General features: G+C 49.7%; 1 protein-coding gene across 1 annotated transcript in view; it reads right to left on the bottom strand.

The window, feature by feature from the left end:
- Nucleotides 1–348: 348 nt before the first annotated feature.
- Nucleotides 349–27904, bottom strand: part of SLC28A1 (solute carrier family 28 member 1) — a gene marked incomplete at both ends in the record, with an annotated part of 53896 nt that continues 26340 nt past the window's right edge. The window contains 15 exon segments of the mRNA XM_082649434.1: nt 349–375; nt 379–421; nt 696–789; nt 792–806; nt 968–1066; nt 1809–1883; nt 4995–5145; nt 5272–5369; nt 5372–5439; nt 6501–6619; nt 12947–13072; nt 15683–15700; nt 15704–15763; nt 17162–17242; nt 27287–27355. Coding sequence (XP_082505560.1) covers nt 349–375; nt 379–421; nt 696–789; nt 792–806; nt 968–1066; nt 1809–1883; nt 4995–5145; nt 5272–5369; nt 5372–5439; nt 6501–6619; nt 12947–13072; nt 15683–15700; nt 15704–15763; nt 17162–17242; nt 27287–27355 — 1143 coding nt within the window.

Raw genomic sequence — 27904 nt, 5'->3', positions numbered from 1 at the left:
GAGCAGAAGGGAAGGGTGAATGGGGGAGACCCAGGGCAGGGGGTATAGGGAAGAGCAGGGAGCTGTTTGGATATAGAGAGGAGAGAAGAGGCAGAGGTGACCCTGAGAATTCCACTTGGGGAGGTAGGAAATGGGAGAGCAGAAAGGTGGTGACGAGTGGGGGGGCAACCCTCATTTACTTATGTACTCACTCTGCCCACTCACCCTGTCACCCTTCCCAATTTATGACTGAGGTGGGTCTAAGCCCTGCGGCTTCCCCAAGGGGGTGGGCCTGGAGAGAGAGAGATGGGGACAGCTGCTTCCTGGGGAAGAATAGCCTCCAGAAGGCATAGAGATGTTCTGTCCCCGCTATGCACAGATGGTGTGATTATAAAATCAACAGCAGTTGTCCAGGGCCTCTAGGGTGGACTCCGGGTCGGTGCTGAAAAGAAGCAAAGGCTGCAGTCTGAGCTCTAGGCCTGGCTCTGCTAGCCACTAAAGGCTGTGCAACTTTGGGGAAGTTGCTCCATGTCTCTGGTCCAAACTTCATCTCTAAGTTTGGTCCTCAAGCCCCACTTCCTCCTCCCTTGGTCACATCAGCCACAGCCATGACATTTCTATCCCTTGCCCTGGTGCCAAAGGCCTCTGCCGGGAAATCAGGCCTCCTGCACCCCATCACTGTCAGGGTCCCTCTGCCCCACGGCCCAGGTTCTCACCTCTGGAAGTCCTGGCGGCAGCACCGGTACACCTCAAAACTGCTGCTGCTGAGGGTCGTGTTCAGGAGGGACACACAGTCGACCTCAGCCCCCCGGGCATGTACAGGATCCCTGTGCAGGGAAAGCAGCTGGTGGGAAGGCCCAGCCCCTCACTACCCTCCAACCTCACCCAAGGACTTCCAGAGAGGCCAGAGGCTCAGTGCCTGGCCCTGGACCAGGGCCAGCTGGAGAATCAGGGCTCTGAGTCCTGAGCCCACCAGGCCTGCACTCACCTGCCACGCAGGCATTCACCAGAGACACACAGGCCCCCGTGCAGAGCACCCGGAGCATGATCTGGGAGAAGTTGCTCTTCTGCTGGGGGGCCATGGAGGCTGCAAGAGGACAGGAGTGCTCAGGGCCAGGACTCAGCATGCCCCTCTGCCTGTATCTGTGCCTCCGGCTGCATCTGCTGACACCCTTTTCTCTTCTGGGTGGCCAGAGGGACAGACGCTGTCCTCCTGACGCTTTTGAGTTTGGGAGTCCTCCTTGGCCTGAGTCGGGCCCCTAGGTAGCACTCCACGCCCCCCCACATGCCATCAGTGGCAACTGTAGGAAGAGAACGTGAGTTTGGAGTCAGGCAGACCTGGGATTAAACACAGGTTCAGCCACTTATTAGCTGAGTGACTTGGGCCATCATTCACTTTTGCAAGACTCAGCAAAACGGGATGGTTACACCACCAGGCAGGGAACTGCAGGGGGTGGAAATGTTTTTTGTAAAGAGCTGAGAGCTGTGCAGAGCCTTCTCCCCTAGGCCCCTCCAGGCCTGCCTGTCCCTTGTGGGTACGGGAACTAAAGCCTCAGAGGGCAGGTCACCACCGCACCTCCCGACCCTCCCCAGAGCTCTGAGCCAGGCTTGGCCTACAAGGCCAAGGTGCTAACCTCCTGGGCTACCCCAGCAGCAGAGAAATCATGAAATGCCAGGGCTGGGAGGAAGCTCCACGGCCGCCTTGTTCAGGCTCTGCCTTAGACTAATGGGAGAACTGAGGCCTACAGATCCCCAAGAAATATCTCAGAGCCAGGACTAGTGTCCATCCCCGACTGTCCAGGATACCGAGAGGCCCCTATAGGACTCACTCAGGCCTCCCAGCGTGATCCCAATGGAGCTGAAGTTGGCAAATCCACAGAGGGCAGACGTATCTCTGCTCTGACCTGAGAAGACAGAAGATGAGCGGGGAGGGGCTTCCCTCAGATGGGACGGGAGTTTGCTCAAACCACCCCGTACCCTGGCCTTAATTTCACCCTCTGCCTATGTGCCTTTGACCTTTGAAGCACTCGGTGCTGCCCTCTCCTAGCCATCCACACCTACCTCTAAGTCAACTCAAGCTGCACAACCTCACAAACATAGCCCCCTCCTCATCTGCCCTTGAATCTCCTTAATTACCAGCCTTTCTGGGTATGATTCAGCCTGGCCCAGTCTTCTCACTTTGGCCCTACTAAGCTCTGTACCCAGGAACAGTGGGCGAACGGCCCTTCCCGACATGCTGCAGCCCCGCACCTTTGTTTACGGAGAATGCGCTCAGGCTGAGGTCCTTTGAGGTGCGGTGATGCCCGAAGAGCAGGATGGTGGCCCAGTGGAGAGAGGGAGGGATTCAGAGCCCAGTCGGCTTGGGTTCCAGGCTTGTCACGGCCTATTTCAGGTTGAGCAAGTCGATAGCCTCCTAAGTTTTAGTTTCTCCATCAGGAATGTGGGAGTAATAGTAGCTGCCTGGAGAGACTGTCATAAAGATCATCTAATGTACAGGAAGTACCAGGCACAGGGGAGGTATTTAAGCAAGGTAATTCTCCTTCCCTTTTGCTCTGAACGGTTGTGTAATTCCTTAGAAGTGTTAAGAGCCAAAACGGAACAATTTGGAAAAAAAGATTGGCTTAGACCCATACCTCACACCATATAAAAAATTAATTCTAAATCACGGAAGCAGATTAATATTTTAAACATCAAATAATAGGAAATACAGAATAATTATTATTGTTACAAAATAATATTATTACTCTCATTTTGGAGAGGAGCAAACTGAGGCTCACAGAAGTGACTGAGGAACTTCACACAGCAAAAATGCAGCTGTGTCAGAATTTGAACTCAGTTTTGTCTGACTCCAAAGCTCATGATTTTAACTACTTCACCATATTGTTTCAGGAATTTAACCCTTGCCAGATTTTTGGAATGGAGATAACTTTCTAAATTTAGATATTATAGCAGAAATGCAAAGATTTGGTGTAAGTTTTGTGTTTAAAAAAAATCTCTGAATACAGAATGAAGGGGAGAAAAAAAGACTAGGAAAAATATATGTAGAAAATGTAACAGAAAAGGGTTAATATCTTTATAACACACAGAGTTTATACAAATTGATGAAAAAATATTAAGGTACCTGCATTCTGCTTACTCACTTACAATCACCCCCCCAATCTGCCCAAGTAATCTTAAAATGTCAAAAGTCAAATCTTCAGTAACTTCCTACTGCTCCTCGGCCTGTGTCACTCTCTTTTACAATTACCACCTGTTCTAACCTCACTGCTCTCCTCTCAGTTCTCCAAACAAGTGCTTTTCAACCTCAAGGCCTTTGCACGTGCCTCTTTCTTTGCCTGGAATGCTCTTCCCAATTTCTCCTGGCCCCTCCTCCTCCCTGCAATTCTTGGCCTAATAACCACATCTCAGGGAGGCCTTTTCTGACCAGCTCAGTCAAGGAAGACCCCCTCCCTGTTTCCTCTTATTGTTTCCATCAGAGAACTTACCACAAATTGTGGTTTTAAAATTTTTTATTCCTTTGCTTTCTTGCGTTTTGCTCGTGTCTTTCACTACGTGTAAGTTCCATGTCACCAGGGACCATGTCTGTCGAATTCCCCTTTTTATCCCTGGTACCCAGCAGAGGGCCTGGCACTTCAGAGGTCTCAACAAATACTTGCTGAAGGAATGAAGTTCATTTAAAAAGATCCCGAAGGCACATACCACCCACTATCTCTAGAGAAGGGAGTGATACTGGAGCTGAAAATGAGGAGTGAGGGGAAACCTGGGCTTTTTACTCCATACAAACTTTTTTTTTTTTAAACTAAAGAGTACATTCCTTTACAATTAAAAAAAAATTTAAAAGGCAAGAAAACATTTTTTATTAAAAGTTCCTAGTAACCCAGTAACAAATGAAAACAATGAACTATTATTTGCCCCTTAACGTATCAAAACTTTTTTTTTTTTTTTAAGAGGCTACTCAGCCCTGTTCAGTGTGTGGTAAAATCAATGATCACAGGCACAGCTGGGGCGGTTTCAGTTGTTACAACGCCTCGGGAAAGATACTGGCAGCAACCACACGAGGATCCGTGCCATGTGATTCAGTCATCCCACATCTGGGAAAGCTCCTGAGGAAATGCTCGGAGAGGAGGGAGAAGTCCTGTGCAAAAAGCTATTCATTTCAGCGTTGTGTATAATAGCCAAATAATGGAATTATATATTATATTGTTATATTTATTATAATATAATTAATTATAATTATATTATATATTATAATAGCTGTAATTTTGGGATGATAAGATGATGGGTAATTTTGTCATTCTCAATCATGTTACATACAGCTGTTATTATTTTAGAGAGTTTCATTTTAGAAAGCTTTTATAGTTTTTTTCTTTTTTTTAATGTCTTAACATGGACTTCCCTGGTGGTCCAGTGGCTAAGACTCCGCACTCCCAATGCAGGGGACCCAGTTTGATCCCTGGTCCGGGAACTAGATCCCACATGCCTCAACTAAGACTTTGCATGCTAATTCGCATGCCACAACTAAAAGATCCCACATGCTGCAACTAAAGAAAAAGATCCCGCGTGCTGCAACTAAATAAATAAATAGATAGATAAACAAATAAGTCTTAACAGAAGAAACAAACCCCTGAACTGAATCCAATATATTGAAGATGAATGTGGTGGTGAGGTCTCCCCGTTTTACTCTCTTAGCTCATGAGATGCTGCCATCCATTCCTTCGGGGTAGGTGTGGCAGGTTCTACACTTGTTTTCCAACAGAAGAGGCAAGGTGCAGCGGCTGGCCCAGGGCCGCACAGGATGGTGGCCTGTCTACAGCTGGAGCTCAGATACCTCCAACGGGGCTCTTTCTCAACCTCAGCCTCCTAAGAGGTCTTGAGAAAGATGGCCTCTGAAGCTGTCTTGTTGCCCAGGGCAACGGGATGTGGGAGGTTGAGCAGCCCCTCAGTGTGTCTCAGCCGGGCCCACAGGGGAGCCGCTGCATCACGCCCTGCCCCAGGGAGGGGACAGGGACACTCACAGAGATCCACTGCTTCCTGGAACCGGCCCACTCCTCGGCGCCCGTCGTTCAGAAACAGCTTCATTCCCAGCAGCTCAGCCACCACCGGGCAGCCCTCCCAGGCCACTCCCATCAAGAAGGCCACTGACCACAGGATGTAGGAGCAGATGAGCCTAGGCATGAGGCAAGAGGAGTGGCTGGGACTGGGGTTGGCCTGGGCTCTGTGGGTGTCCACCCACCATCACCCACCGACCAGGACCACCACCTCCACAGGCTGCGGGGGTGGCCGGAACTGTACCTGGAAGCTGAGCCCCTGGACGTCCATCACGTCTCCCAGCCAGGAGAGGGCAGCATTGATGAAGGCCAGCACAGCCAGAAAAGCAATCAGGTTGGCAGGATGTTGGTCACGACCCTCACGGACATGGCAGCCCCACTGCTAGCTGCTTCTAAGAGGTTTTGAGCATCTCTGTTGATGGGATCAAGAGCCATCATTATTGGCCTATCTCCACAAACAGCAGGGCTCCCCACCCTACAGGCTCAAAGAGGAACCTTGGACAGAGCATTTCAGAGCCAGTGGTCCTTGTTTTCCCTCTGAGGCCAGAGACAGAAAGAGCCTGGCCCAAGCACTAGGATAAGACCCAGACTCCTAGCCCAGAAGCTGTCCGAGACAGAAACCACTAGCCACGTGTGACTTTTGAGCACTTGAAAGGAGGCTGATCTGAATTGAAATGTGTTGCAAATATACACACCAGATTTCAGAGGTTGAGTCCAAAAAAAAAGAAAGAATATGAAATACCTTATTAATAATTTTTATATTGATTACATGTTAAAATGACAATACTTAGGATATATTTAGTTAAATAAAACATTTTATTAAAATCACCTGCTTCTTTTTTACTTATTAAAAGATGACTACTAGAAGATTTTAATTATAGATGTGACTCATATTTCTCTAGGGCAGTGCTGCTCTAGACCTTCAGGAAGTTGTGCGGTTGGGGATGCCCGTTGTATCCACAAGCACATTTGTCAAAAGTCGTGTCTTTCAACATTTTTTAAGAATTAAATGTTACACAAAGGTTGCTAAGACTATGATAAAGAGATGTTAGGAGGTGAGAGAAATCAAGGACAGTGCTCAACACGTCAATGCGATTGACACTGGGGATCAGACCTCAAGGCATGTAGAGAAAGTGGTGTGGAACTTTTTAACGACCCTCCTCAACACACACACACACACACACACACACACACACACCAGGCACATCCCCAAGAACCAGGTCACTTGCCCATGCCTTGACTAGTCCATGTTTCCTGCTGGTCAGAGACTGGAAAATAAGAAGCGAGAACTGGAGTCTATATCTTCACAAGTGAAGCTGCGACCAGGGCAGTGAGAGAGAGAGGAAGTGGGCTGCGCTTGGTGAAAGACAGAGATGGGCAGAGAAAATAGGACCTGCTGCTGCCCCCACCTCTGCTCCTGTCTCTGCCCCTCCCCCCCACTCCCCTCTCTGCAGACCCTCCTGCTGTGCTCACCTGTAGGTCAGTTTCACTCCTTCCTCACCCCTGAACTTGGACTCCTCCACCTCTGTGTAGAGGGCTAAGGCACAAGGGGCAGCCTTCACAGAGGCAGCAATTAAGGAGGCAGCATCGATCTGCAAGAGTGAGAATGAGGGTTATAGAGAGATGTCAGGAAAATGTGGAGGTCAAGAAGTGTGGCCCAGGGCAGCAGGAGGACATGGTACTCTACCCTGCTGGTATATCACCATCATCAGTACTGCTGTCACTGTCACTGATAATAGTAATACATTTTATGTGTAGAGGGTTACAGGCTGTATGCACAGAACCTTCTATTCCCACACCTCCCCCAGGACTTCAGGAAGTTAGGCAGGGCAAGTACTGTTATCTCACTTGACAGACAAGGAAACTGAGGCCCCAAAGGGTTAAATATGACTTGCCCAAAATAAAGGAAGGGAAGGAATTAGACCCGTTGTGTCTTTCGGCTCCAAGTTCAAGGTTCTTCCTCCCTTTCTAGGTTGTCTCTCTTTGACCACTGATCTGAGGGCTGGTTCATCATTGGCTGAGGGGTTTGTGATGGTTTCAGACAAAGCTCACAGAACCTGAGAGTTGGAATGGATCCAAGATGTGACCTAACTTGACCTCATAGTAAAGGAAAGCCTTCCCTCTAGAGGATCCTTCCTGTCACTTACTGTGGCAGGGAACTCACCACCTCAAGGCAGCCCATCACCTCTACTCCTGCTGTCCGAGAGCTGTTTCTAAAGAAATCTGCCCCTACAACATACAACACCCACCCTTTGACCCTGGGTCGGTCTCCTGGAGCCACGCTATAGAAGCCCTCACAGCAAGATGCTGGAGCTGCCAGACCCCCGGGATTCTCCCTTCCTGAATTTTCATTCTCACTGTGGTCCCAAACCCCCTGCTTCCCTGTTCTCTTCACAGAGATGGAACACTTTTTCACCACTGTGTTATTTACCAAATGGGAGAATTAGAACCAACCCAAACATCTGACAATGGGGGGATGGCTATGCATTGTCAAGCTGCCATCAAAAACAATGGTTACCAAGGCTTCACAATACTGTGGAGAAATGCCTGCATACTTGCATATAGAGCATACCCACAATGATAGGGAAAAAAACAAACTCCACAACTATGCATAAAAAGAAGATCAGAAAGAAATACACTGAAATGTCAACCAGTTGTCTGTCCCTGGCTAGTGGGGACAGAGTGATTTTCTTTTCTTTCAGCTTTTCTGTATATCTCTAAATGTCCACATGATATATACTGTCCTTATAAGCAAAAAAGTAAAATAGACTTCTTCTTAAAGTTTGTAATAAATCAACTGCAGTTTTAAAATTTTAAATAAAAAGGAACTAAAGGAGGGGAGGTAAGTTTAAGCTACATGTTCAGGCGAATAAAACAGACGGCCAATGAAGCCCAAGGAAGTACCAGGAACTACTGATGAGGAACCAGGCCTCAGAGACCCTCTGAGGCTCTGAAAGCCTTGTAATATCCTCCTCCTTCTTCTTTTAAAGCCCCTTTGTTTCCTTTCAGTGGTAAGCAGAAACCACTTAAGATGAGTACCAGGTCCAGCACCCACCTGCCACGTGCCCCCATCACAGCCACTGGGTGTGCAGGCCTTGCTCCTCATGGAAATAGCCAGCCCCAGGCAGGTGTCCTCTCTGGACCTTCCAGGCCAAGCTTTGGGACTTTGCTGGCCTCCTCCTCAGCCACCCAGCTCCAGCGGGCACAATACCACATCTGGAATCTTGGGAATTTCCCTTCCACCAGCCAGGACCCTCCCCTTTCCTCCAGCTTGGAGGCTGCATCTGGTTTGTCAACTCGAGTCTCAGTGGGGAGCACACCTTGCACATTCATGGACACTGTCCTTTGAATGGACCAGTCGTGGCCACTGCCTCAAATGCCCCAGGCAGTCATTTCCTGCTCATCTTGGAAAGGGCTGAGTCCTGCACTGGCAGGGCTCCCGGGGGCACTGGGTCAGCCCACACACGGCCTCTCTGCTGCCAGTTATGCCTCAGGGCCATGACATTCTCCAGCGCTGCCTCCAGACACCAGGTCAGGAATGCCTTCTGTCCCAGCACGACAGGGCCCACTCCTGCCCAAGGCCCTCCTTCCTCTACCTAAAGGTGTCCTATGTGAAGAGGGATAGAGGGTAGGAGCCATCCATCTGAACTTTCAAAAAGGTCTTTACTGAGAAAAGAAATAAATCCAGACACTCCAAAGCATAAAATGGGCCAGTTTTAGAAGGCTGGACTTCTGACCCTAATATGTCAGAGAAAGAACAACCACTTTTTCAACACCATGTCAGGTGTTTTTTTGTTTTTTGTTTTTAAGATTTTTTTTGATGTGGACCGTTTTTAAAGTCTTTATTGAATTTGTTACAATATTGCTTCTGTTTTATGTTTTGGTTTTTTGGCCGTGAGGCATGTGGGATCTTAGCTCCCAGACCAGGGATCGAACTCTCACCCCCTGCATTGGAAGGCAAAGTCGTAACAACTGGACCACCAGGGAAGTCCCTTGCCAGGTATTTTCTGTTTATTATGGCATTTAATTCTTAGACTGCTGTGAGGTGGGCAGTAATTCCACCCATTTTACAGGTGTAGAAACTAAGCATGTGGTTGACTCTTACTTGGCCCTGCTTGGGCCTCCCAGACCCTGCCCCAGGGGCTCCCACTCTCGCACAATTGATTGAGAAACATCAGTGGCCATCCCCTCAACCCATCCTGTGTTCACAGCCCAAGGCACACATCTGGATCTCTACTCACAATGATCCCGAGCCAAAGGGGTGGGTAGGGAGACCAGTTTCTGGGGTTTTAGCAGAGAGGGCTCATGCCTACCTTAGAGTGTTTGGGAAACACACTGAAAAGGGACATGTATGTGGAGGTCACAGTGAAAGGATTCAGTCAAGTAACACTTGGGACCTCAGACCAGGGAGAAGGTCTAGACCAGTGTCATCTGATACAAATATAGCACAACTGTGATTTAAGTTTTCTAGGAGCCAATTAAAAAAGTAAAAAGAAACATGAAATTAATTTCATTAATGTATTTAATTTAACCCAATATACCTAACATATTGTTTTCTACCCTTGTAATCAATGTAAAACTTATCAATAAAATATATTAATTGATTTTTTCCATACTAAGTTTCACAGCAGATCTCATTTCAGACCGACCACATTTCAAGGGCTTAATAGCCACTTAATAGCTAGTGACTGCTGTGTTGGACAGCACAGGTCTAGAAATATCCACATTTTAGCAATAGGAGGGGTGCAGGGAAGAGCCAGCCAGAAGCTGAGCATCAAAGAGAAAGGAGGAGAGAGAAAGGGGGGATTCTCTTTGGAATTCAGGGTCTAAGGGCAGAGCCCAAAATACAGTGAGGAACTGCCTGCAAGAGGGCATGAAAAGAGAGAGGGGAGAGGGTGGGAAGGGCTGTGGGAGGAAGCCCCGGGGGCTGCTGTAGTGGCGGCCAAGAGCCAGGCGGGGGCAGAAGAGAGCTTCTCTGTGACCAGCCTGGAGGCTGATCCAGACGCCGAGGGAAGGAAGGTGGACTAGGTGCCTTTCACCAGGCCAGCTATGGTGGTAGCCTGGGGCTTCCGTACCAGAGGCTGTGGATGGAGACCCGCGACCACTAGGCTGATCCTGGTGGCCTCTGCACATTCTGTAGAGCTAAAGGGAAGTGGGTACCAGGCCCCTTCAGTGGGAAGGCCCGCCTGCCTGGGGCTGGGCCTGGACTCTGGCCTGGGACAGGGAAGGAAAGGAGGCTGAGCTGTAAGGCGATTGTGGAAAAGGGAGAGAGTTCTTCCAGTACTTTAGTCTTAAGTAATGGCAACGACGCTTATGCGATAGAAAGAATACCATTCTTTTAACTGGCTTGTGGAACCCAAAGCAAGGTTAAGACATTTAAAGGCTCTAAGTCCCGAAGATAGGAGGGCAACCCCTCCCCCAATACACCACCATGAAAAAGGTTTCAGGAACAAAGTTTCAAGTTTTCATTTTTGAAATATCAAATTCCTTCCAAAATCAATTGGTGGTGAGGTATGGGGGAGGGGTGTGGCATGCATCAGCTCTGATGGGCCCTTCCTAGGCCTTGGTAAGAAAAGGTGCAAACCAGATGACCTCTAAAATTCTAGGTGGAGGGTGCTGGGCGGAGAAGACAAAGCCTCAGAGTGCAAGGGGCCTTCTTGAAAAGTCACGAGGCAGCAGCCATCCTGCCCAGACAGCTCTGTGGGTATGCGGAGCTGAGCCTCCTGGTGTGGCCCAGGTGTCCTGAGGGAAGGAGGGACTGAGGGGCAGGTTAGCTCATCCCCTTGGCCATCCTCAAACACAGAGATGAGAAAGACAGGTGGAATTTGAGACCAATACTGGTCATTCTTTCATCCCCCGACCCATTCACACACAGCATCAGGAGAGCCTGGGCCCTGGGAGAGGCAGGCTGTCCTTCTCCAAACCAGCGCACGGAGGCCCACCTCACCCTAGGGACTGTGACCGTGCATTGCACGGATGAACTTACCCAGCTCATTCCCTTACTGCTCTACATTTATGTTTCTTGGGTTGTTTGCTATTACAAATAATGTTGGAATTTTGCATCTTTTGACCACTTGTGAAAATATTTCTGTATCATAATATTCCTAACTAGATCAAAGAGGAATATTTTTAAATTGACTGATAGGTGTTTTCCAAAAAGGTTAGAGCAAATTACACTCGAATAAAGAGTATGTGGGGCTTCCCTGGTGGCACAGTGGTTAAGAATCTGCCTGTCAATGCAGGGGACACGGGTTCGAGGCCTGGTCCGGGAAGATCCCACATGCTGCGGAACTAAGCCCGTGCGCCACAGCTACTGAGCCTGCGCTCTAGAGCCCACAAGCCACAACTACTGATCCCGAGTGCCACAACTACTGAAGCCCGCGTGCCTAGAGCCCGTGCTCTGCAACAAGAGAAGCCACTGTAATGAGAAGCCCGCGCACTGCAATGAAGAGTAGCCCCCGCTCGCCGCAACCGGAGAAAAGCCTGCACACAGTAACAAAGACCCAACGCAGCCAAAAAAAAAAAAGAGTATATGAATGCCCCTCAGCCTTGCCGTTTAGAGGCATGTAAAATTTTGCATATCCTTGAGAAGAAACATAAGTTATTATTGTTTTAATTTATCAGTGAGCTTGAATATCTGTTTATCATTTATGAACTTTTCTTTCTTGATCAATCATTAAACTTTTAAAAAATTGTGATTTTTTTCCTTTCAGAGGTTTTTCATTTTTATTAGTTAGCTCTGTCAACTTTTTCCTTTACACTTTCAGATTTCATGTCATGCTCAGAATTTTATAAGAAAAAGGCAAGTTGCAGAAAACTGAATTACCTCATCTTTAGTAAAAAAAAAAAAAAAAGCAAGTATATTCAGTTATATGTACTTAAATGACTTTTTACACAGAAATATCTGGAATGACATATTTTAAGTCAGTGGTTCCCAAATTGAGCGAGTATCAGAATCACCTGGAAGGCTTGTTACAATACAGGACACTGGGCCCCATCCCCAGCATTCCTGATTCAGCAGGTCTACAGAGGGGCCCAAGAATTTGTATTCCTAACAAGTTCCCAGGTGAAGGTGTCGCTGCTGGCCCACTGAGGACACTTTGAGCGCTGCTGTTCTCATCTAGTAAGAGCAGTTATCCATGGGAAGTGGGAGTGAAGTGTTTTGTTTTTTCTACTTTATTCACTTCTGTAAGAAGCAAGAATTTCTTCGATATCTAAGGGGGAAAAATAAGATCTTGAAAGACTTGCATGTGAAAACACAAACAAGTACAGTGTTTTACACAAATGTAATGCATTATTACCAGGCACTTTGTAGGGGACACACTGAAGATTCATCTCTGCTTGCCATGCACTAGTGTTGTGATTGGTTTAAGGGCCTGATTCATACCACTGGAATTTGATTTAGAAACATACTGTGCTCAGAAAGCTACACAAGTAATCATTGAGGAGTAGAGGAAGGACTTGTGCCCAGAGAGGGTATAAAGGAGAGGAGGTGCGAGGACGGGGTACAGGAAGGGTAGGACAAAGCTCCAGGGGTGGCCTAGGTGGGGGACTGTGTGTCTGAGTTTTGGAGTCAGACAGGTCTGGGCTCAAATCCTGCCTTTGGGCATCTCACTTACCCTCTGAGTCTCAATTTCCTCATCCTTGAAATGTGGATATTAAAACACTGAGCGCTTTGCCTCAGTGAATACTGGAAACCTTTGTTGCCACTAGCCACTTGAGAAGCCCAAACGGTCCAGCCCACCTGGCCTGCCTTACTCACGTGAAGCTTCTCCTCCCACCATCACAGCAGCCCTGGTTTAGGACGTAGCCCATGAGAGAAGACCCCAGATCGCTCTGGCCAGGAGCTGTGTGGGGCTCCCACAAAGGTGGGTTTCAGGTTCTTGGTTTTCAGCAAGCAGAAGGAGGGCTCTACATACCCCAAAGGAGATGCAGGCGTCCCGCAGGCTGCCGGCAATGGTGGCGTAGCCTCTGGTCATGACAACGTGGATTTCAGAGAGTGTCATGTCTGCCAAGTAGGGCCGGATCAGTAGAGGAGCCTCAGTCTGCAAACGGGAAAGAGGTCAAACAAGCAGCGCTGGTCAGGCTAGCACGGGCACTTGGGGCGTACCCCCTCCACCTGGGAGTGAGCAGGTCACAGCGAGGGCTGGGGACCCCAGGGGAAGAGACAGCAGGGTGGGGTGAGGACCAGAGTCTGTACTTGGCTGAGCCTCTCTGAACCTCAGCATCAGCCCAGCTCTGTGGAAGGACCCCCAGCCCTTCCTGTGGGCCTGATAACGCTCCCCTGTGTCAAGTGCCTCCCACGTCCAGGCACCCAGCTAAGCCCCTCACACACATCACTTACAACCTTCTAGGAAAGAAGTGGTCGTCTCCACATTCCAGGAGAGCAGAAGGTCAGAGAGGTTCAAAGAATTACCTCTGTTCGTGCAAAAGACCAGAAGCAGATGTAACTCCAAGCCTGACGTTTAGTGAAGCCATGGGAGTTGCCAGAGAGAAAGGAACTGGGGCATTCGATGGCATGTTTAGTTCAGGGCACGTGGGGAAGCCTGTAGCCATTCGTTTATTCATTCAATAAATAATTATAGTATATACTATGTTCCAGACTGTGCTATGGAATAGGGATAGAGATGGGGGAGGTGGAGGGCAGATGGACAAGGCAGGGTAAGCAGTGGACCTCAGCAGGCAGAGGCATGATCTGACTTGGGTTTTTAAAGGGCCACTCCAGGGGACTTCCCTGTCTGTCCAGTGGTTAAGACTCTGCGCTTCCAATGCAGGGGCGCAGGTTCGAACCCTAGCTGGGGAATTAAGATCTCACGTGCTGGGCTTCTCTGGTGGTGCAGTGGTTAAGAAACCGCCTGCCAATGCAGGGGACACGGGTTCGAGCCCTGGTCCAGGAAGATCCCACATGCCACAGAGCAACTAAGCCCATGTGCCACAACTACGGAGCCTGTGCTCTAGAGCCCATGAGCCACAACTACTGAAGCCCACATGCCTACAGCCCATGCTCTGCAGCAAGAGAAGCTACCACAATGAGAAGCTCACGCACCGCACCAAAGAGTAGACCCTGCTTGCTGCAACTAGAGAAAGCCGCGCACAGCAATGAAGACCCAAAGTAGCCAAAAATAAATAAATTTTAAAAAAAAAGATCCCACATGCCACACGGCCAATAAATAAATAAATTTTTTAAAAAATAGATAAATAAAGGGCTACTCCAGCCTGTGTGTGAAGGATGGGTAGGGGCAGCAATGGTGGCAGGGAGAACAGAGAGGAGGTGGTTGTCGTGTCCAGGTGAGAGACAAGTGTGGCTCATAGCAAAAAAAAAGCAAAAGGGCAGCAGGGCAGGTCTGGGATGTGATGTGGGGCAGAGCTGTCAGGACTTGCTGATGGACTGGATGCAGCTGGGAGCAAGGGAAGCAAAGGAAGGAAGGATGACTCCTCGATTTTTGTCTAACAACCTCATTGAAGACGTTGCCATTTACTGAGAAGGGAAAATCTTGGAGACGTGCATGCGTGTTGAGGGAGGGAATTAAGGGTTCTGCTTGTTTGGACTTGCCTAGTAAATTATCTAAGGATATCCAAGTGGAGGGTCAAGGGGGCAGTTATATATATATCAGACTGGAGTTTAGGGGAGAGGAAGTATTTAAGCCATGGGGCTGGGGCAATCCCCTGGGGACAGACTGTGGCCAGAGAAGAGAATAGGGCCCAGGCCTGCCAACACTGAGCTTGAAATGATACCACTAATCCTTGAAGGTTCCCCGTCCCCGTGAAAGTTAATTCACCTTTGGAGCTCTTTCGGTTATCGTGTCATATTCACCTAAGATTTGTCTTTTCTCAGCAAAAACCATTGATTACATTTGCAGCATTTTATATAAAATAAATGCTGATACTGAAATATCTTTTTCTCTTTTGCCTCATTTTGAACAACTAAGGGATTTTGGACTATTTATCTCAGAGCACATCTGTCTTAATTGGCTTAAAAAAAAAAAACCTTTGAAATCTACACATTTGCATTATAGCAAAAAAGATGCAAATATCCTCCAAAGTTTCCTAAACTGCCCAGTGAAATATGGCATACTTTGGCAAGTATGTTTTTTTGGTGACTTACATGTTGGGCAGATGGGCCGGGATTCTGGAACAGTCACCAGAGTCTTACCCCTAGGAGGGTCCGGCCTTCTGCAAGGGACTCAGGACTGATAGTCCCTTCAGAGTCACACTTAGATTGGAAAATACATTTTCAGAAAGAGGGAGGGGGAAAAAAAGACAAACTGATGTTGTGGAAGGAACCCTGTCCAGGAAGAAGAAGACTTGGATTCTAAGTTTTGGCTTATGTTGTGGGATCTTGGCAAGGCATTCCCAGCCCCGAGCCTCAGTTTCTGCCTGTATTAAGAGGAGAACATTGGACTCCATCTGTAGGACTTGTGAGTCTCTAAGCTGATGAAGACAGCCTAGACCTAGGGTGGGAAGAGGTACCAGGGAGATACTATCCTCCTTGGCACAACCCAGGCAAGGAGTGTATCCCCAAATGGAGCATCCCTAGGGCAGCAGCCTTTGGTGACCCTGGGAGAAGGTTTGATTGGCTCTTCTGCTGACTGAATCAGAGCTCTAGGGACCCAGGGCACCCGCCCTCCTTGAGGGAAGGAGGCTGCAATACTGACCTGGCTCACAAAGATGGTTCAAGCCACACTCAGGGTCTTCGTGGCCATGGGGCCCATGGTGGCCTGCATCAGCCAGGAGATCTAGAAGGAAGCAGGGTGCTCTTTGTGGATTGGTATCAGCAAGCCCCAGGGACAGAGAGAGTCAGGGGTGGAAGTACCTTAAAAGTCTTCCTTCCAACTCCCAACCCAGGTAGAACTCCCTTACCTACATTTCCCCAAAGGTCCATTCATCTTCTCCTTCCACACCTCCATTGATGGGGGCTTATCATCCATGAAAAAAGGATTCCCTGGTCAAATATATTTGAGAATTGCTGTACACACACACCTTGGAGATGACCAATACTTACCAGTTTATTAAAGGCTCTGGGAAGTCCTGCACAAAACTTGTTTAAATTTGTTTAGCCTGGTGTCTAGCTTAGCTTCATAAAATTATTTGACCAAGGGACTTCCCTAGCGGTCCAGTGGTTAAGACTCTGCGCTTCCACTGTAGGGGGCGCAGGTTTGATACCTGGTTGGGCCATATGGCGCGGCCAAAAATAAAATAAAATAAATAATTTGACCATGGGATCCCTTTACCTAGTAGCATTTATTAACTTGCTGTGAAACTAGAGTTTTGTGAAAGGCTTTGGGAAACACTGTATTAAAAAGTTCTTTCTTTTAATCAACATGAAATCTGCTTCCCTGGAATTTCTCTCCACTGCAGGTACCTCTCAGGCTGCCTTTTCCCTAACCTTCTATAAGTGTTTAGAATCCTACCCGTAACCTTCTTCACCCTGGCCTTCTCTTTTTTGGCCCTTCATCCCTACTTCCTTCAGCCATTCTATGGAATGTATGGTCTCAGGCCCTTTCAAACTGAACCCACTGATAGTTCAGTTTGTCATAGCCCCTTGGTTGAACACATTCTCCAGATTTGGGGATAATTGTCTCCCTTAGGCCATGCACTGTGCACTCTTAACATAACCACAGGCTGCACTTCTGGCAGCTGCCTGATGATACTGGTTTATTCTGAGCTCAATCAGCTAAAAACCTCAGAATCTCTTGTCCAATGCTGTCTGTCTCCTGCATCCTGGTTTTGTGCAGCAGATTTTATGAACATAAGCACAGGATTTGACATTTATATCAGCTAAGTCTGGCCCACGTGACCCACTGCTCTCAAGATCTTTTTGGTATAAATTATTTTTTCCCCTAACACTTCTCTTCAATGCAGCCCCAGTTCTGTAAACTTCCCTCCCCCAAAGACCCCACTGGATTTTGGTGCCATTTCTCCTTAGTAGCATGACAAGAGACTCTGTGAAAAGTTGTTTTGTTGGTAGTAGACTCTGAGAGAAGGCTGGGGAGCAGGGGATGCTGGAAGGTCCAGGCCCTCAGAGCAGGGGATTTGGGGAGGGTGTGGGCTTGGGAGCAAGGCATTCTGGGAGAGTGTGGTTCCTGTCAGCCTGTGATTCTGGGAGGGCCCAGGCTGGGACCTTGAGAACTCACCTTCAGGATCACCCACTGCATGAGGCTCACATAGTAGAGAACGGACATGGCACAGATGAAGAAAACAATGATGGGCAAACCTGCCAGCAAAGAGCACAGACCCTGGGGTTAGAGGCAGAGAGGTGGCAGGGTACCACGCAGGGCCTCGGAGGCCCCAGACAGCCACTTCATCCAAGGGCTTGCCACTCAGAGCCCCAACGGGGTCAGGGAAGAAGCTCTGAATTCAGTGCATGAAATCGCATATGGGGCCTCTCTGGAGGCAGCTGTCCTCTCTGTTCCCCTCTAAACATTAACCATCCACCCAGGCACCCCTTGGGCTGTGGTAGAGAAGCAGGACTTGAGTCCACCACTTTTTATCACCTGCTTCTTTGTCTGTAAAGTGGGGAGGAAGTGACTACCTCTCAGGTTGTTGTGAGGGTTTTGGGAGCTGGCTCAGGGCCCAGCACCTTCCTAGCACAGGGTCCGTCCTCCACCCTGAGCTCAATCCTTGGCCCATGACGCTGGCCTTAACCTCCCTCCTGTGCTTCGGGCCTGAATCAGAGGCCCTCATCTTTCTAGTGTTCTACTTCCACTCGGTGCCAGTGAGCTCCGAACGACACTCACTGTGGACCAGCCATCTGCATTTCCTCCTGTCACCCTCTTTCCTATTACCAGGCTTATGACTGCTTTTCACTTACTCCAAGCCTCTTCAATTTCTCCTTCAAAGCTTCCTCATGTCCATTTCCTTCTCCCCAGGGCCTCCCCTTCCCTGCCCCGCACTTCCTTGTTACAGTCTGACTTAGAATAACAAGGACTGGCAACAACTTAAATGTCCCTCAGTGGAGGACTAGTTTGATAACCTATGGTGTGGCTGTGCAGTGGTGCACTCAAAGTCAGGAAACAAGAGTGAGGAAACTCACTAGGAGTAGTTTGGGGATGATTTTCAAGATAGATTGTTAATGAAAAAAGAGGGCTTCCCTGGTGGCACAGTGGTTGAGAATCCGCCTGCCAACGCAGGGGACACGGGTTTGAGCTCTGGTCCAGGAAAATCCCACATGCTGCGGAGCAGTTAAGCCCACGCGCCACAACTACTTAGCCTGCACTCTAGAGCCCGTGAGCCACAACTACTGAGCCCACGTGCCACAACTACTGAAACCCGCACGCCTAGAGCCCGTGCTCCGCAACAAGAGAAACCACCATAATGAGAAGCCCACACACCGCAACGAAGAGTAGCCCCTGCTCGCCACAACTAGAGAAAGCCCGCGTGCAGCAACGAAGACCCAACTCAGCCAAGTAAATAAATAAATTTATTAAAAAATTTTAAAAATAAATGAAAAAAGAGAAGGTGTAGAACAGGGTGCATGGTGTGCTACTTTATGAGTAAAAAAGGTGCGGGTGGCATTGCAGGTGCTCTTGTGTGGGCACAGACATCCTTAGACAGATACGCAAATGACCAGGAATGGCAGCTACCTTGGGGAAGGAACCGGATGACTTGGGGGTCAGGGGTGGGAGGGAGATTTACTTTTTACCAAATCCCCTTTTGTACAGTTGGAATGTGCTATCTGTTCCAAATAGCTTTAAAATAATAAGTTATGCAGAATTAGTAATAACATGGGAGCATTCTTATGCTAGAATGTTAAGTGGGGAAAATGGAATATTAAAAGCACAGAAGGAAGGCTGGGACGCATACACCCAAATAGTCAAGGTAGTTGCTTCTGTGTGCTGGGACTGTGGAAACTTTGTTTTCTTCTTTCTCCATTTCTAATTTCTCATCTGCTCCTATAATTTTCTATAAGAGGTGGACACTTCTCAAGGGAGGAGCACAGGCACAGGAGAGCTTTGGGGGCACCTCATCAGTGCAGTTTTGGACTTGCTGGGTTTGAGATGCCTGTGGGTTTGAGTGGACTGTGGACTGGGAAGGTGGGCAGAAGGGCCGGCAGCTCTGAGGAGAGTTCTGGGCCAGGGCTCGGTTGAGGGCAGGTTGAAGCCACGGGGCAGATGCAGTTCACTGAGGAAACTGCCCTGGAAGAGAAGAGCAGTGGCTGAGGACAGGGCCCTGGGGTGAGCATCCCTGAAGGGTGAGAGAAGGAGGAGGAGCGCGTGGTGGAGACAAAGAAGAAACCGAGTGGTTGAAGGACTTCCAGGAAGGGGTGCGATGGAAATTGAGGGCAGCTTTTCTAGAAGGGATGGTCCATCAGCTGTGCCAGATGCATCAGAGAACTCAGTAAGGACTGAGATGGATGCTTGGCTCCTAGTGATTCAGGGCTCCCTGGTGACCTAGGTGAGAGCAGTGTCAGGAGGGATGGGCACAGAGGCCGGGTATCAGCGAACCAAGGAGAGAGTGGGACCCGAGGAAGTATAGAGACAACAGAAGAAGCTTAGCTGTGCTGGAAGGAAGAGGGGCTGCCGAGAGGGGTGAGGGGTGGAGGAAGAGGTGTTTTCATTGTTCAGAAGGAGGGTGTAGAGCAATCAAGTTCAAGCTCTGGTTCAAAATGAATCGGGACTACAGAGTGGTCCCTGATGAGAACAGAGACTCTGCCTAGGCAGCTCCCCTGGAGAAGAGAAACAAGCCCTGCTGAGGTTGTTTTCCCTTTCCCGTCCCAGATGAATGCCGCGGGTTCTGTCTGGATCTGCTCCACTTGACATCCCTGTCACCAGCTTCACTGCATGGGAGTGTCACCTGACAGGGAATGCAGGCACTGGGTGGAGCAACTCTCTTCCTGCCCTGTGACTCCCCAGGCCGCCTGGTGCTGGACACACCTCCCAACACAAGGGTGGTGACAGCATCCTGCTCTCCCTGGGAGAAAAATGCAGAGAGGATCACGTACTGTCTAGACTGCCTGTTCAATTTATCACGCGAGGGACCGCTCGGCAGCCTGGCAGGTTAGCACAGATGGCTCAGGCCAGCAAGGAGAGGGCCCGGGGCAGCAGAACCCGACTGCAGAATCGGGACTTTCTCCTGGCAGCAACCAAGAGACATTTTCTAGCTGGGAGATGGGGATCTTTGGTGGAAGAGAAGCTGGGACATTTAATACTAAATAAGGGTCCTGAGGCCAATATGATCTGACAGTCCAGGAAATTCCCTTGGGCCCTGTAGCATGTGAGATGGCGGAAGACAGGGCAGGCAGCTGGCTGTGGGAAGGGGGAGGAAAGTGCCCTTAATTCCTACCACTCGTGCACTATGCAGTCCTGCTAGGAGCCAGGTACGCAACGTGTGGTGCCTCACGGATCCTCAAAGCAACTGAGGTCGATGTCAATCCACTTCACAGTGGGGACACTGAGTCTGTGAGATGTTGGTTACCTGCCCAAGGTTACACACCTGCAAAGAGACAACCACTAAGCAGGTTGCCAAGGACCTACCATGACCCTGAGGAGGTTTGCCCTAGTGCCAGTCCTGGAACCTCATTTCTTTGTCTTCAGGAGAGGCATCCCCTCCCAGGCAGAGCCTCAGCCCAGGGTGTAGCAGCCTCGAGTAAGTCCTGACCACCACTTTGTGGAAACTCAGAGCAGGCCGGTCCTGCTAGTACCAGCACTCACCCTTACTCAAGGGAAAAGGAAAGCATAGCGCCTCTAAGCCAGTGGTTCTCAAAGGGTGGTCCCTGACCAGCAGCATCACTTGGGAATTTGTCAGAAATGCACATTCTGAGCCCCACCCCCAGAGTTTCAGATTCAGTAGATCTGGGGTGCACCTGAGAGTTTGTCCTTTCCCGTGGACACCACACTCTAAGAACCACTGCTGTAGAGTGTAGAGCAGACTCTCCGAGCAGACGCCATCTTCTTCCCAGGAAACAGGCTCTGAAGGCAGGGCTAAACCCACTCAGGGCCTGGTCCTGCCGCTTCCTCTCTATGGAGGGAGTTGAGCCAGGGCTGCTGACGCCCTCCTAAGGCTGTCCCAACAGCTCCCAAACCCCCAGCCCCCAAGGCCTAAGCCCTGTCACTAGCCCCAGGCCACAGTAAACCAAAAATACCCAAAGCTGGAAAATTCCTCGGAGGACACTGCTGCAATGTCCACCGACCTTGCAGAAGGAGGAAGGGACTTACTCCAAGGCCACAGAAGCTCCGCATGGCTCCTGATTTCCTGCTTATGCCATTCCCTTCACCCAGAGTGACCTCACCAGTCTGCCCCCATGCCTGTCTATCTCTGCCTGTCAAAGTCTCCTTCAGAGGCCTCTGCAGATGCCACATTCTCATCAGATCTCTCCAGTTCCATCATCCCGTCCCCCTCCTTTCAGCACCCACCCCTTCTCCACTTCCCTTCCATTCCCTCCTCTGGAAATCACGCTCACTACGGTTACCAGTGACCCCTTAATGACTAAATCCAAGGGTACCTGTCAGTTCTTATCTTACTTGATGTGTTTTTTTCTGGCCACATTTGGCGCTGATGACCACTGGGGACTGCAGAGGCTGCATCAGGCAGACACCCCGAAACCCTTGGGAGATGAAAACACTTTCTGCCTAGGGGTTCCTCGGGGAGAACATTTCATCAGCACTGCTGAGCTTCGTGAGTGGGTGTGTGTTCCAGAGGCTGGAGTGATAGTGAAGGAACGAGTGAGTGAGTGAGCATGTGCTCCCAGGTCGGCCAGACCCAGGAAGGTGTGGGAGTGGGGGGTGGGGGGGTGGGAGGCGATTGTGTGGGTGGAAAGTTACTAGAAGGGAGATGGAGCCAAGGTGGAATGACTAATCGAGACCATACAGCCAGGAGGTGGCTGCCACGTCGACCGTGCCAGAGGACATTGAGGGCTGAAGGAGTCCCAGGGAGATTCGGCTTCCTGGAGGAGCAATGAGCTGGACCGTGGCCCAGCAGGAAGCAGCTTGGATTCTGAAAATCTGAGTGAGCTCAGAGATTTCCCCAGGCTGACATGGGCCAAAGACCTTGGACTAGGGCCACATGATTCATGGAAAGGACGGAAAGAAAACTCTTGAGTCTTCCATTCGACTCAGCACTAACAAAGTTACCCCCAGCTTGAGGATAAGCCCCAAGCTCGGCAAGTGTGTGCGTGTGTGTGTGTGTGTGTGTGTGTGTGTGTGAGAGAGAGAGCGAGAGAGAGAGAGAGAGAGAGAGAGAGAGGGAGAGATAGGCAGGGGCGCAGGGTGTGAATGAAACTTTGTGATTAGTAAATCTTGTTGAGAAAGGGAGTTCTGTGGCCATGGAGCATTTGTCTTAAGTCCTCCCTCATTCCGGCATGCCTTTGCTAAGGAGACCACTGGCTAATAATACACTGGCCAGGAATTTGTGCAGAGGAGGACAGGGCCTCCCCGGGGCCAGGGAATAGTTGGCGTTCGACTAGGAAATGCTAAGCCTGGTTAATGATAAACTCACCTCTCCTGTTTTTATTCTCTTGACTGAACATCCAATCTCAAAGTCTTTAGCAGCTATTCACTGGTTTTAAATTTATCATTGTTATTATTAGGGATGCTTTTTGTATTTGGAAGGGATACCTGATGTCACTGACTTCTACTTAGAGTATGAGGAAGAAAACATCGCTTAATTGAAGTCCAACAACCTGGTTCTAGCCCTGCCTCTACCTTAACTCACTGTGCAGTTATGCCCAGGTCACTGCTCCTCTCTGGGGCATGGTTTGACCATCTGTAATATCAACAGGAGGCCCAAAGATCAATGAGCTCCCTCCTAGCCCAACGGTCTATGAATCCATGGTTCTGAAGGGTGATTCGGGGAGAGATGCAAGTAGCAGGTGTGTACATATTCTTCTAGAAAGGGAGGAGAGACACACAGCTAACACTGGCGAGGGGATGGACAGAGCAGCAAGCCAGGTGATACTTTCTTTGCTGAACTGGGAGAGAAGTTGAGTGGTGGCTCTGGTGGACGGCAGCTGCTTGGATGCCCCTTCCCTCACTTCTTTTGGTAAAAAATTTGACTTTCCTTTAGGAAACCACCCCTCCTCTACTCTCAGCCCAGAGGCTCCAGGTTCGGCCCATCAAAGTGAGGTATCTTCCCTGGCTACAGTTCAAGGATGGCATATACCCCAAGCCAGGCTAAAAAGAGCCTACTTTTGGATTTCCTGCTGGAGCTAGTGGAAAACAGGCTCTCTCTCTCTGCTAGGGTTGCTAAGTTGGTTGGATGTAAGCCTGGTACCTCTTTATCACAACCTCAAGAGAGCCTATCCAATACTAAGACTAAGACTAAAGCCAAGTCTAAGAACACAGGATATAAGCAAGGCAAATCCCAGGTGATGCTGCATACCTGGATCCAGCAGGACCTGAAGCCTCTGGATTTCTCAGTTATCAGAATTAATCTTTCTGTTTGTTTGTTTTCTGTTTAATCTTTTGGTTTAAATCAATTTGAGCCGTGTTTCTGTCGTTTACGACCAATGAACTCAGGAGCTAAGCACCCCGATCAGGAAGTATAGCCTAGACTCCCAAAGGCGGCCCCACGTTACAGCTGGGAGGGACTCCAGATCAAAGGGTCCATGCCATTGCTGTTTCTCCCAGGCAGGTATGCTATCTGCCACGTGTGCTCTGCTCCTATACTAGACCACAGATGCTCACCTAGAATAGAAGGGCACCCTGAAAACAGAGCTAATCCAGGTCCTACAGGGAGCTGTCTGCCTTGTTTTCTATAATGGGGGGTTAATAGTACCTGCCGGTCCTAGGCAATAATCCTTCAAATGGTGAGTTTCAGAGGGTGGCTTCCACTCAGTCAGAGCAACTGACTCCCTGGCTTTGGGTGGGAACATGAGACTCCGGTCACTCCAACTTCAGTATCCCCTGCCCTGGCCTTAGTGATTGATTGGGTCAAGAATGGTCACATGACCCAAGGCAGACCAATCCAAAACCCACCCTGGGATTTTTTAACTTGAGCAGGCAGAGAAGAATTTCCCCCGTGCTGGGTGACACGCATGTAAGAATGAGTATCTGGTGTTGCTGGGGGCCAGGAGAAGATCTGGTATGAAAGAATGAAGCTAACACCCTGGGATGAGCAGAGATTCAAGGCTGAGGGCCACGAGCCTGGCAGCTCTGGGGCCCTGGTTCCAGCTGGCACCAGTTCTACCTTGCCTTCCAGCTTGTGAGCCAAGAAACAGTCCTCCCTCTCTCCTCCCTTTAAAGTAAGTTTCAAATGGGTTTCTGTCCCTTTCAAATGAACCAAAGATATACTGTTTTCTTCTAAACCAAGGGAAAAACAAAGATCCAAGGTCGGAGGCCCCTTCGTTACCACTGTCTACCAAGGAAAGGGCTCTGATATCAAGGCACAGAAGTGAATAGGCAAGAGCATCGGGCTTATTCCAATCTTGATTCCAACCCTCTCCAGCGTTATGAGCTTGGCACAAGCAACAACCACTCTGAGCCTCAGTATCCTCACCTGAAAAAGGGGGATAATGATATTCTTTTCCCCATAGGGTTGTAAAGGTGAAGTGAGTGCCTGGCATAGAGTCCTTGCTCCATAACTAGTAGCTGTTACTATGACTTCCTTCTCCCTAAGCTTTTCTTCACTGTTCCACCAGAATCTCAGGTCAGAGGCGGACACAATTGTTTCTAGGGGCCCTGGATCCTGCTGCAAAGCCTGTGTGTAGCTTTTGGCTCTAGAAGGTTGGGAAGCTCTGGCCTCTGCTGGGGAGGTTTGGAGAAAGAAGAGCTCAGCCCTGGTTTTGGGCCAAAGGACAAGCTGCTCAGGACCACACAGTCATGGGAACGGTGGCCCAGCCAGGGGGAGGCTGGCTGGGTGGGAGCCCAACCCACAGCCAGGGCCTCAAAGAGCCAGACGTTCCCAGCAGGCAGAGAGACTTCCCACTTGCACAGAAGAACCAGCATTTATCCATCTCATTCATTCAGCAAAAAGCAGCGTACCAGGCACTGGGCAGGGCTTTGCTGGGCTCAGGGTCAGTTAACCGACACCAGCATGAGTAAGACCCAGGCTGTGTCCTCAAACAGCTAAAAGTGACAGCTGCAATGTGTGGAGCTAAGTGACGAGCTTCATGGAGCTGGTCTCTCAGCTGCACACCCCCACTTCGCTCCCCACGGTGGCCTCCCTTCTGGACTGTGGCAGTCTGGTGGTCCCTGCGTCATCACCTGGGTGTGAGGCAGCCTCCTCCCTGGTCCCTTTTTCCAAGCATCCTGGTTACAACCCTTCCTACCTACTATTGAAATCACAACTGTCCCAAAGCTCCAATCAAGTCCCTCCCTGCTCAAAAATCTTCAATAGCTCCTCATTTCCTGGGGACCAAATCCAGGTGCCTCAGCCTGGCATTTAAGACTCTTCAAGAGACAGCCCCACCACACTTGCAGTTTATCCTCCAATCCATCCTTTCCTTCAAATAGCTTACATGCCCGTCGAACTGAACTACACCCTGTCCCTTAGACAGCCCAGAACTCTCTCACCTCCACGCCTTTGCCCAGCCATTTCTTCTTCCTGACTATCTCTGTGCCTCCAATTTTTTCCTGTCCTAAGGCTCCAGTTCAAATGCCACTTCCTTAAGGGGGCATCCTCACTGTCCTTATTTTTTAAAATGTCTCCCTAAATGGACTCCCCAGACACTTTCCTTCGTGCCAGTTACACCTGAACCTGGCTGCCTGGGGAGGTCGAATCACAGAGTGTTGTAGTTTGCCTTGTAAAGTGTGAGAAGCCACCGCCACTGTTTCTCTGTCTGGTGGACATAAGAAGCCACCCTGGAGCAGGACTTCACTGTTTTTCCCTGAAACCTTGGTGGCCCCTACTTGGAAATGCAAATGTAAAGGGAGCAGCCCTTCCCCGCCTCTGCCCTACAAGAATGGTGTTAGGGAACTTTTGGAGGGGCTGACAGAGGCCTACACAGAAGGGATCCTCTCCCTACACTGAAGTGATCTCAGAAAAACATGATGGACAAATTTGTCCTGAGAGGACAGGAACCTGGTCCCTCCCCATTTCCTCCTAGGGCTGACATTATTGGAACCCCTTGGATGGAGTGGATGTTTCCCAGAGAGTTGCTGGCGCAAACAGAGACCACAGCTCCCAGAGGACCTCACCATGATTCAGGGTTGGGGGTGGGCTGGAGGTGTCTGGACTCGTGAACTGGCTTGACACCCAGAAGTCCATGCCAAACCCATGGCTTGGGCTGGAAGCCTCTGGGCCCCAACTCCCCCAAGCAGGGTGGGGAGGCTCTGGGAACGATGGCTGAGTAATGGCGAAAAGCAGAAATCTCTGGAACCTACGCGTGGGATCCTGCACGGCAGCCCCATGGTTACTGTGGTCCAGGACGTGCTGGAGTGGGCAGCACCAACTCCCATCTGTGCTGCTATGGTAACAGGGCAGAAACTGGGGCGAGCTACTGGGTAAGTGGGGCCCACGTCTCCGTCTCTCTCTACCTGGCATTAAGCCTGGAGCGGCCGCAGGGTCCTGAGACAATGTGGATGTGAGGCAGGCAGAGGAGCTACACTCGAGATCTTACTAAAGGAGGCACTTGGGTGCTTGGGCGGTCAGTCGGGGAAAGAAGAAATATAACCACAGTTCCACGCCAGAACAGTGAAGCAGTCACCCCATCGCATACTCAGCACAGCCTGCCTTGTTTTAAATTACAGTTAGGGCTCTACCAGTACACAACAAAGTCTTTCAGTCTTTATCTCAATTTCCCCTATAATATTTTGCACTGCAGAAGGCACACATTTTTGTTGGAAGGAGGGAAGGAAAGAGGGAAAGAAGGAGGGAGGGACTGTAGGTCTAGGAGAGTCCAGAGGAGCGACTTAGAGCTTGCAGCTGGACTAATAAGGGCAGGCTTCCTGGCAGAGGTAACCTGTGAAGGGCTTTGAAGGAGGAGTACCCTGAGAGGATCTTTGGAGCGTAAGCGTTCCTGGAAACTGTGCTTTACAGTTCTAGGTCCCTGCAGCATGTCAGGGGCTAAGGTTATAGCAGGTGCTATCCCCATGTCCTCACCCTCTCTTCTTGTCCTCAGCCTCCCAGCAATTCTATGATTTGGGGATTCATTTTTTTTTTGGAAAAGAATACAGATATATCTTACTTTTGCAAGTTTTACAAAATATACTGAAAACATACCCCCAGGTGAGTGCATTGCCGGGGCCCCTCTCAGGACCCCGAGGCTTAAGTCTCATTAGCTTCCAGTAGCAGGGCTCTGCCTGCAGGAGCCCTCCCCCTCCGCCTGGGCTGGAAGGGGAGGGCAGAGGCTGTTAAAGGCTTTACGGGCCAAGAGTCAAGCTGACCTGAAATGCAAAGGCATCCTTGACCAGAGCCTCCCCAGACAAGAAGCTGGACCTGTATCTCAGGAAGATCTGAAAGGAGAAAACAAAACATGGAGGCTGCAGGACTAGTCCGCCCAGGTCATGGGCTTTACAGGGGCCAGGGCACCACGTGTGTCATTAAAGCCACACTCATGGGCGCCTGCTCCTTCCAAGCACATCCTCCAGAAGAGACACATTTTCAATAAATTGTAAAGAAATACTCAGAGATGAGAGTTGTTAGGACAAGAACGATAAAGAAGAGACAAAGGAGGAAGCAAACAGTGAGCTGCCTGGAGAAGGCTGTCAAAGGTGGTGCCCGCTGTGTCTGCTCACTCCCCTCCCCACCGATGTCACCATCTCGGGCTCCTGGCCTTGGTGTTGCAATCTGGCTATGCTTCTACAAGAGACCTGTATTTAGGACCAGAACAAGCACTGTGACTGCAGGGCCAAGTCACTTCAGTTGTCCAGGCCTCAGTGCTCTCATCTATAAAATGAGGGGTGTGCCCAGAGCAGCCACTGTCTTTTCCTGCACGACACCCATGCAGATACCCTTGGCGTGCCCCTCCTTCTCCCTGTAGAGAGCACATGGAAATTTGAGAT

The sequence above is a fragment of the Grampus griseus genome (genome assembly GCF_964374135.1).
Source record: "Grampus griseus genome assembly, chromosome: 2".
Lineage (NCBI taxonomy): Eukaryota > Metazoa > Chordata > Mammalia > Artiodactyla > Delphinidae > Grampus > Grampus griseus.
This window is presented reverse-complemented; position numbering and strand designations above follow the sequence as displayed.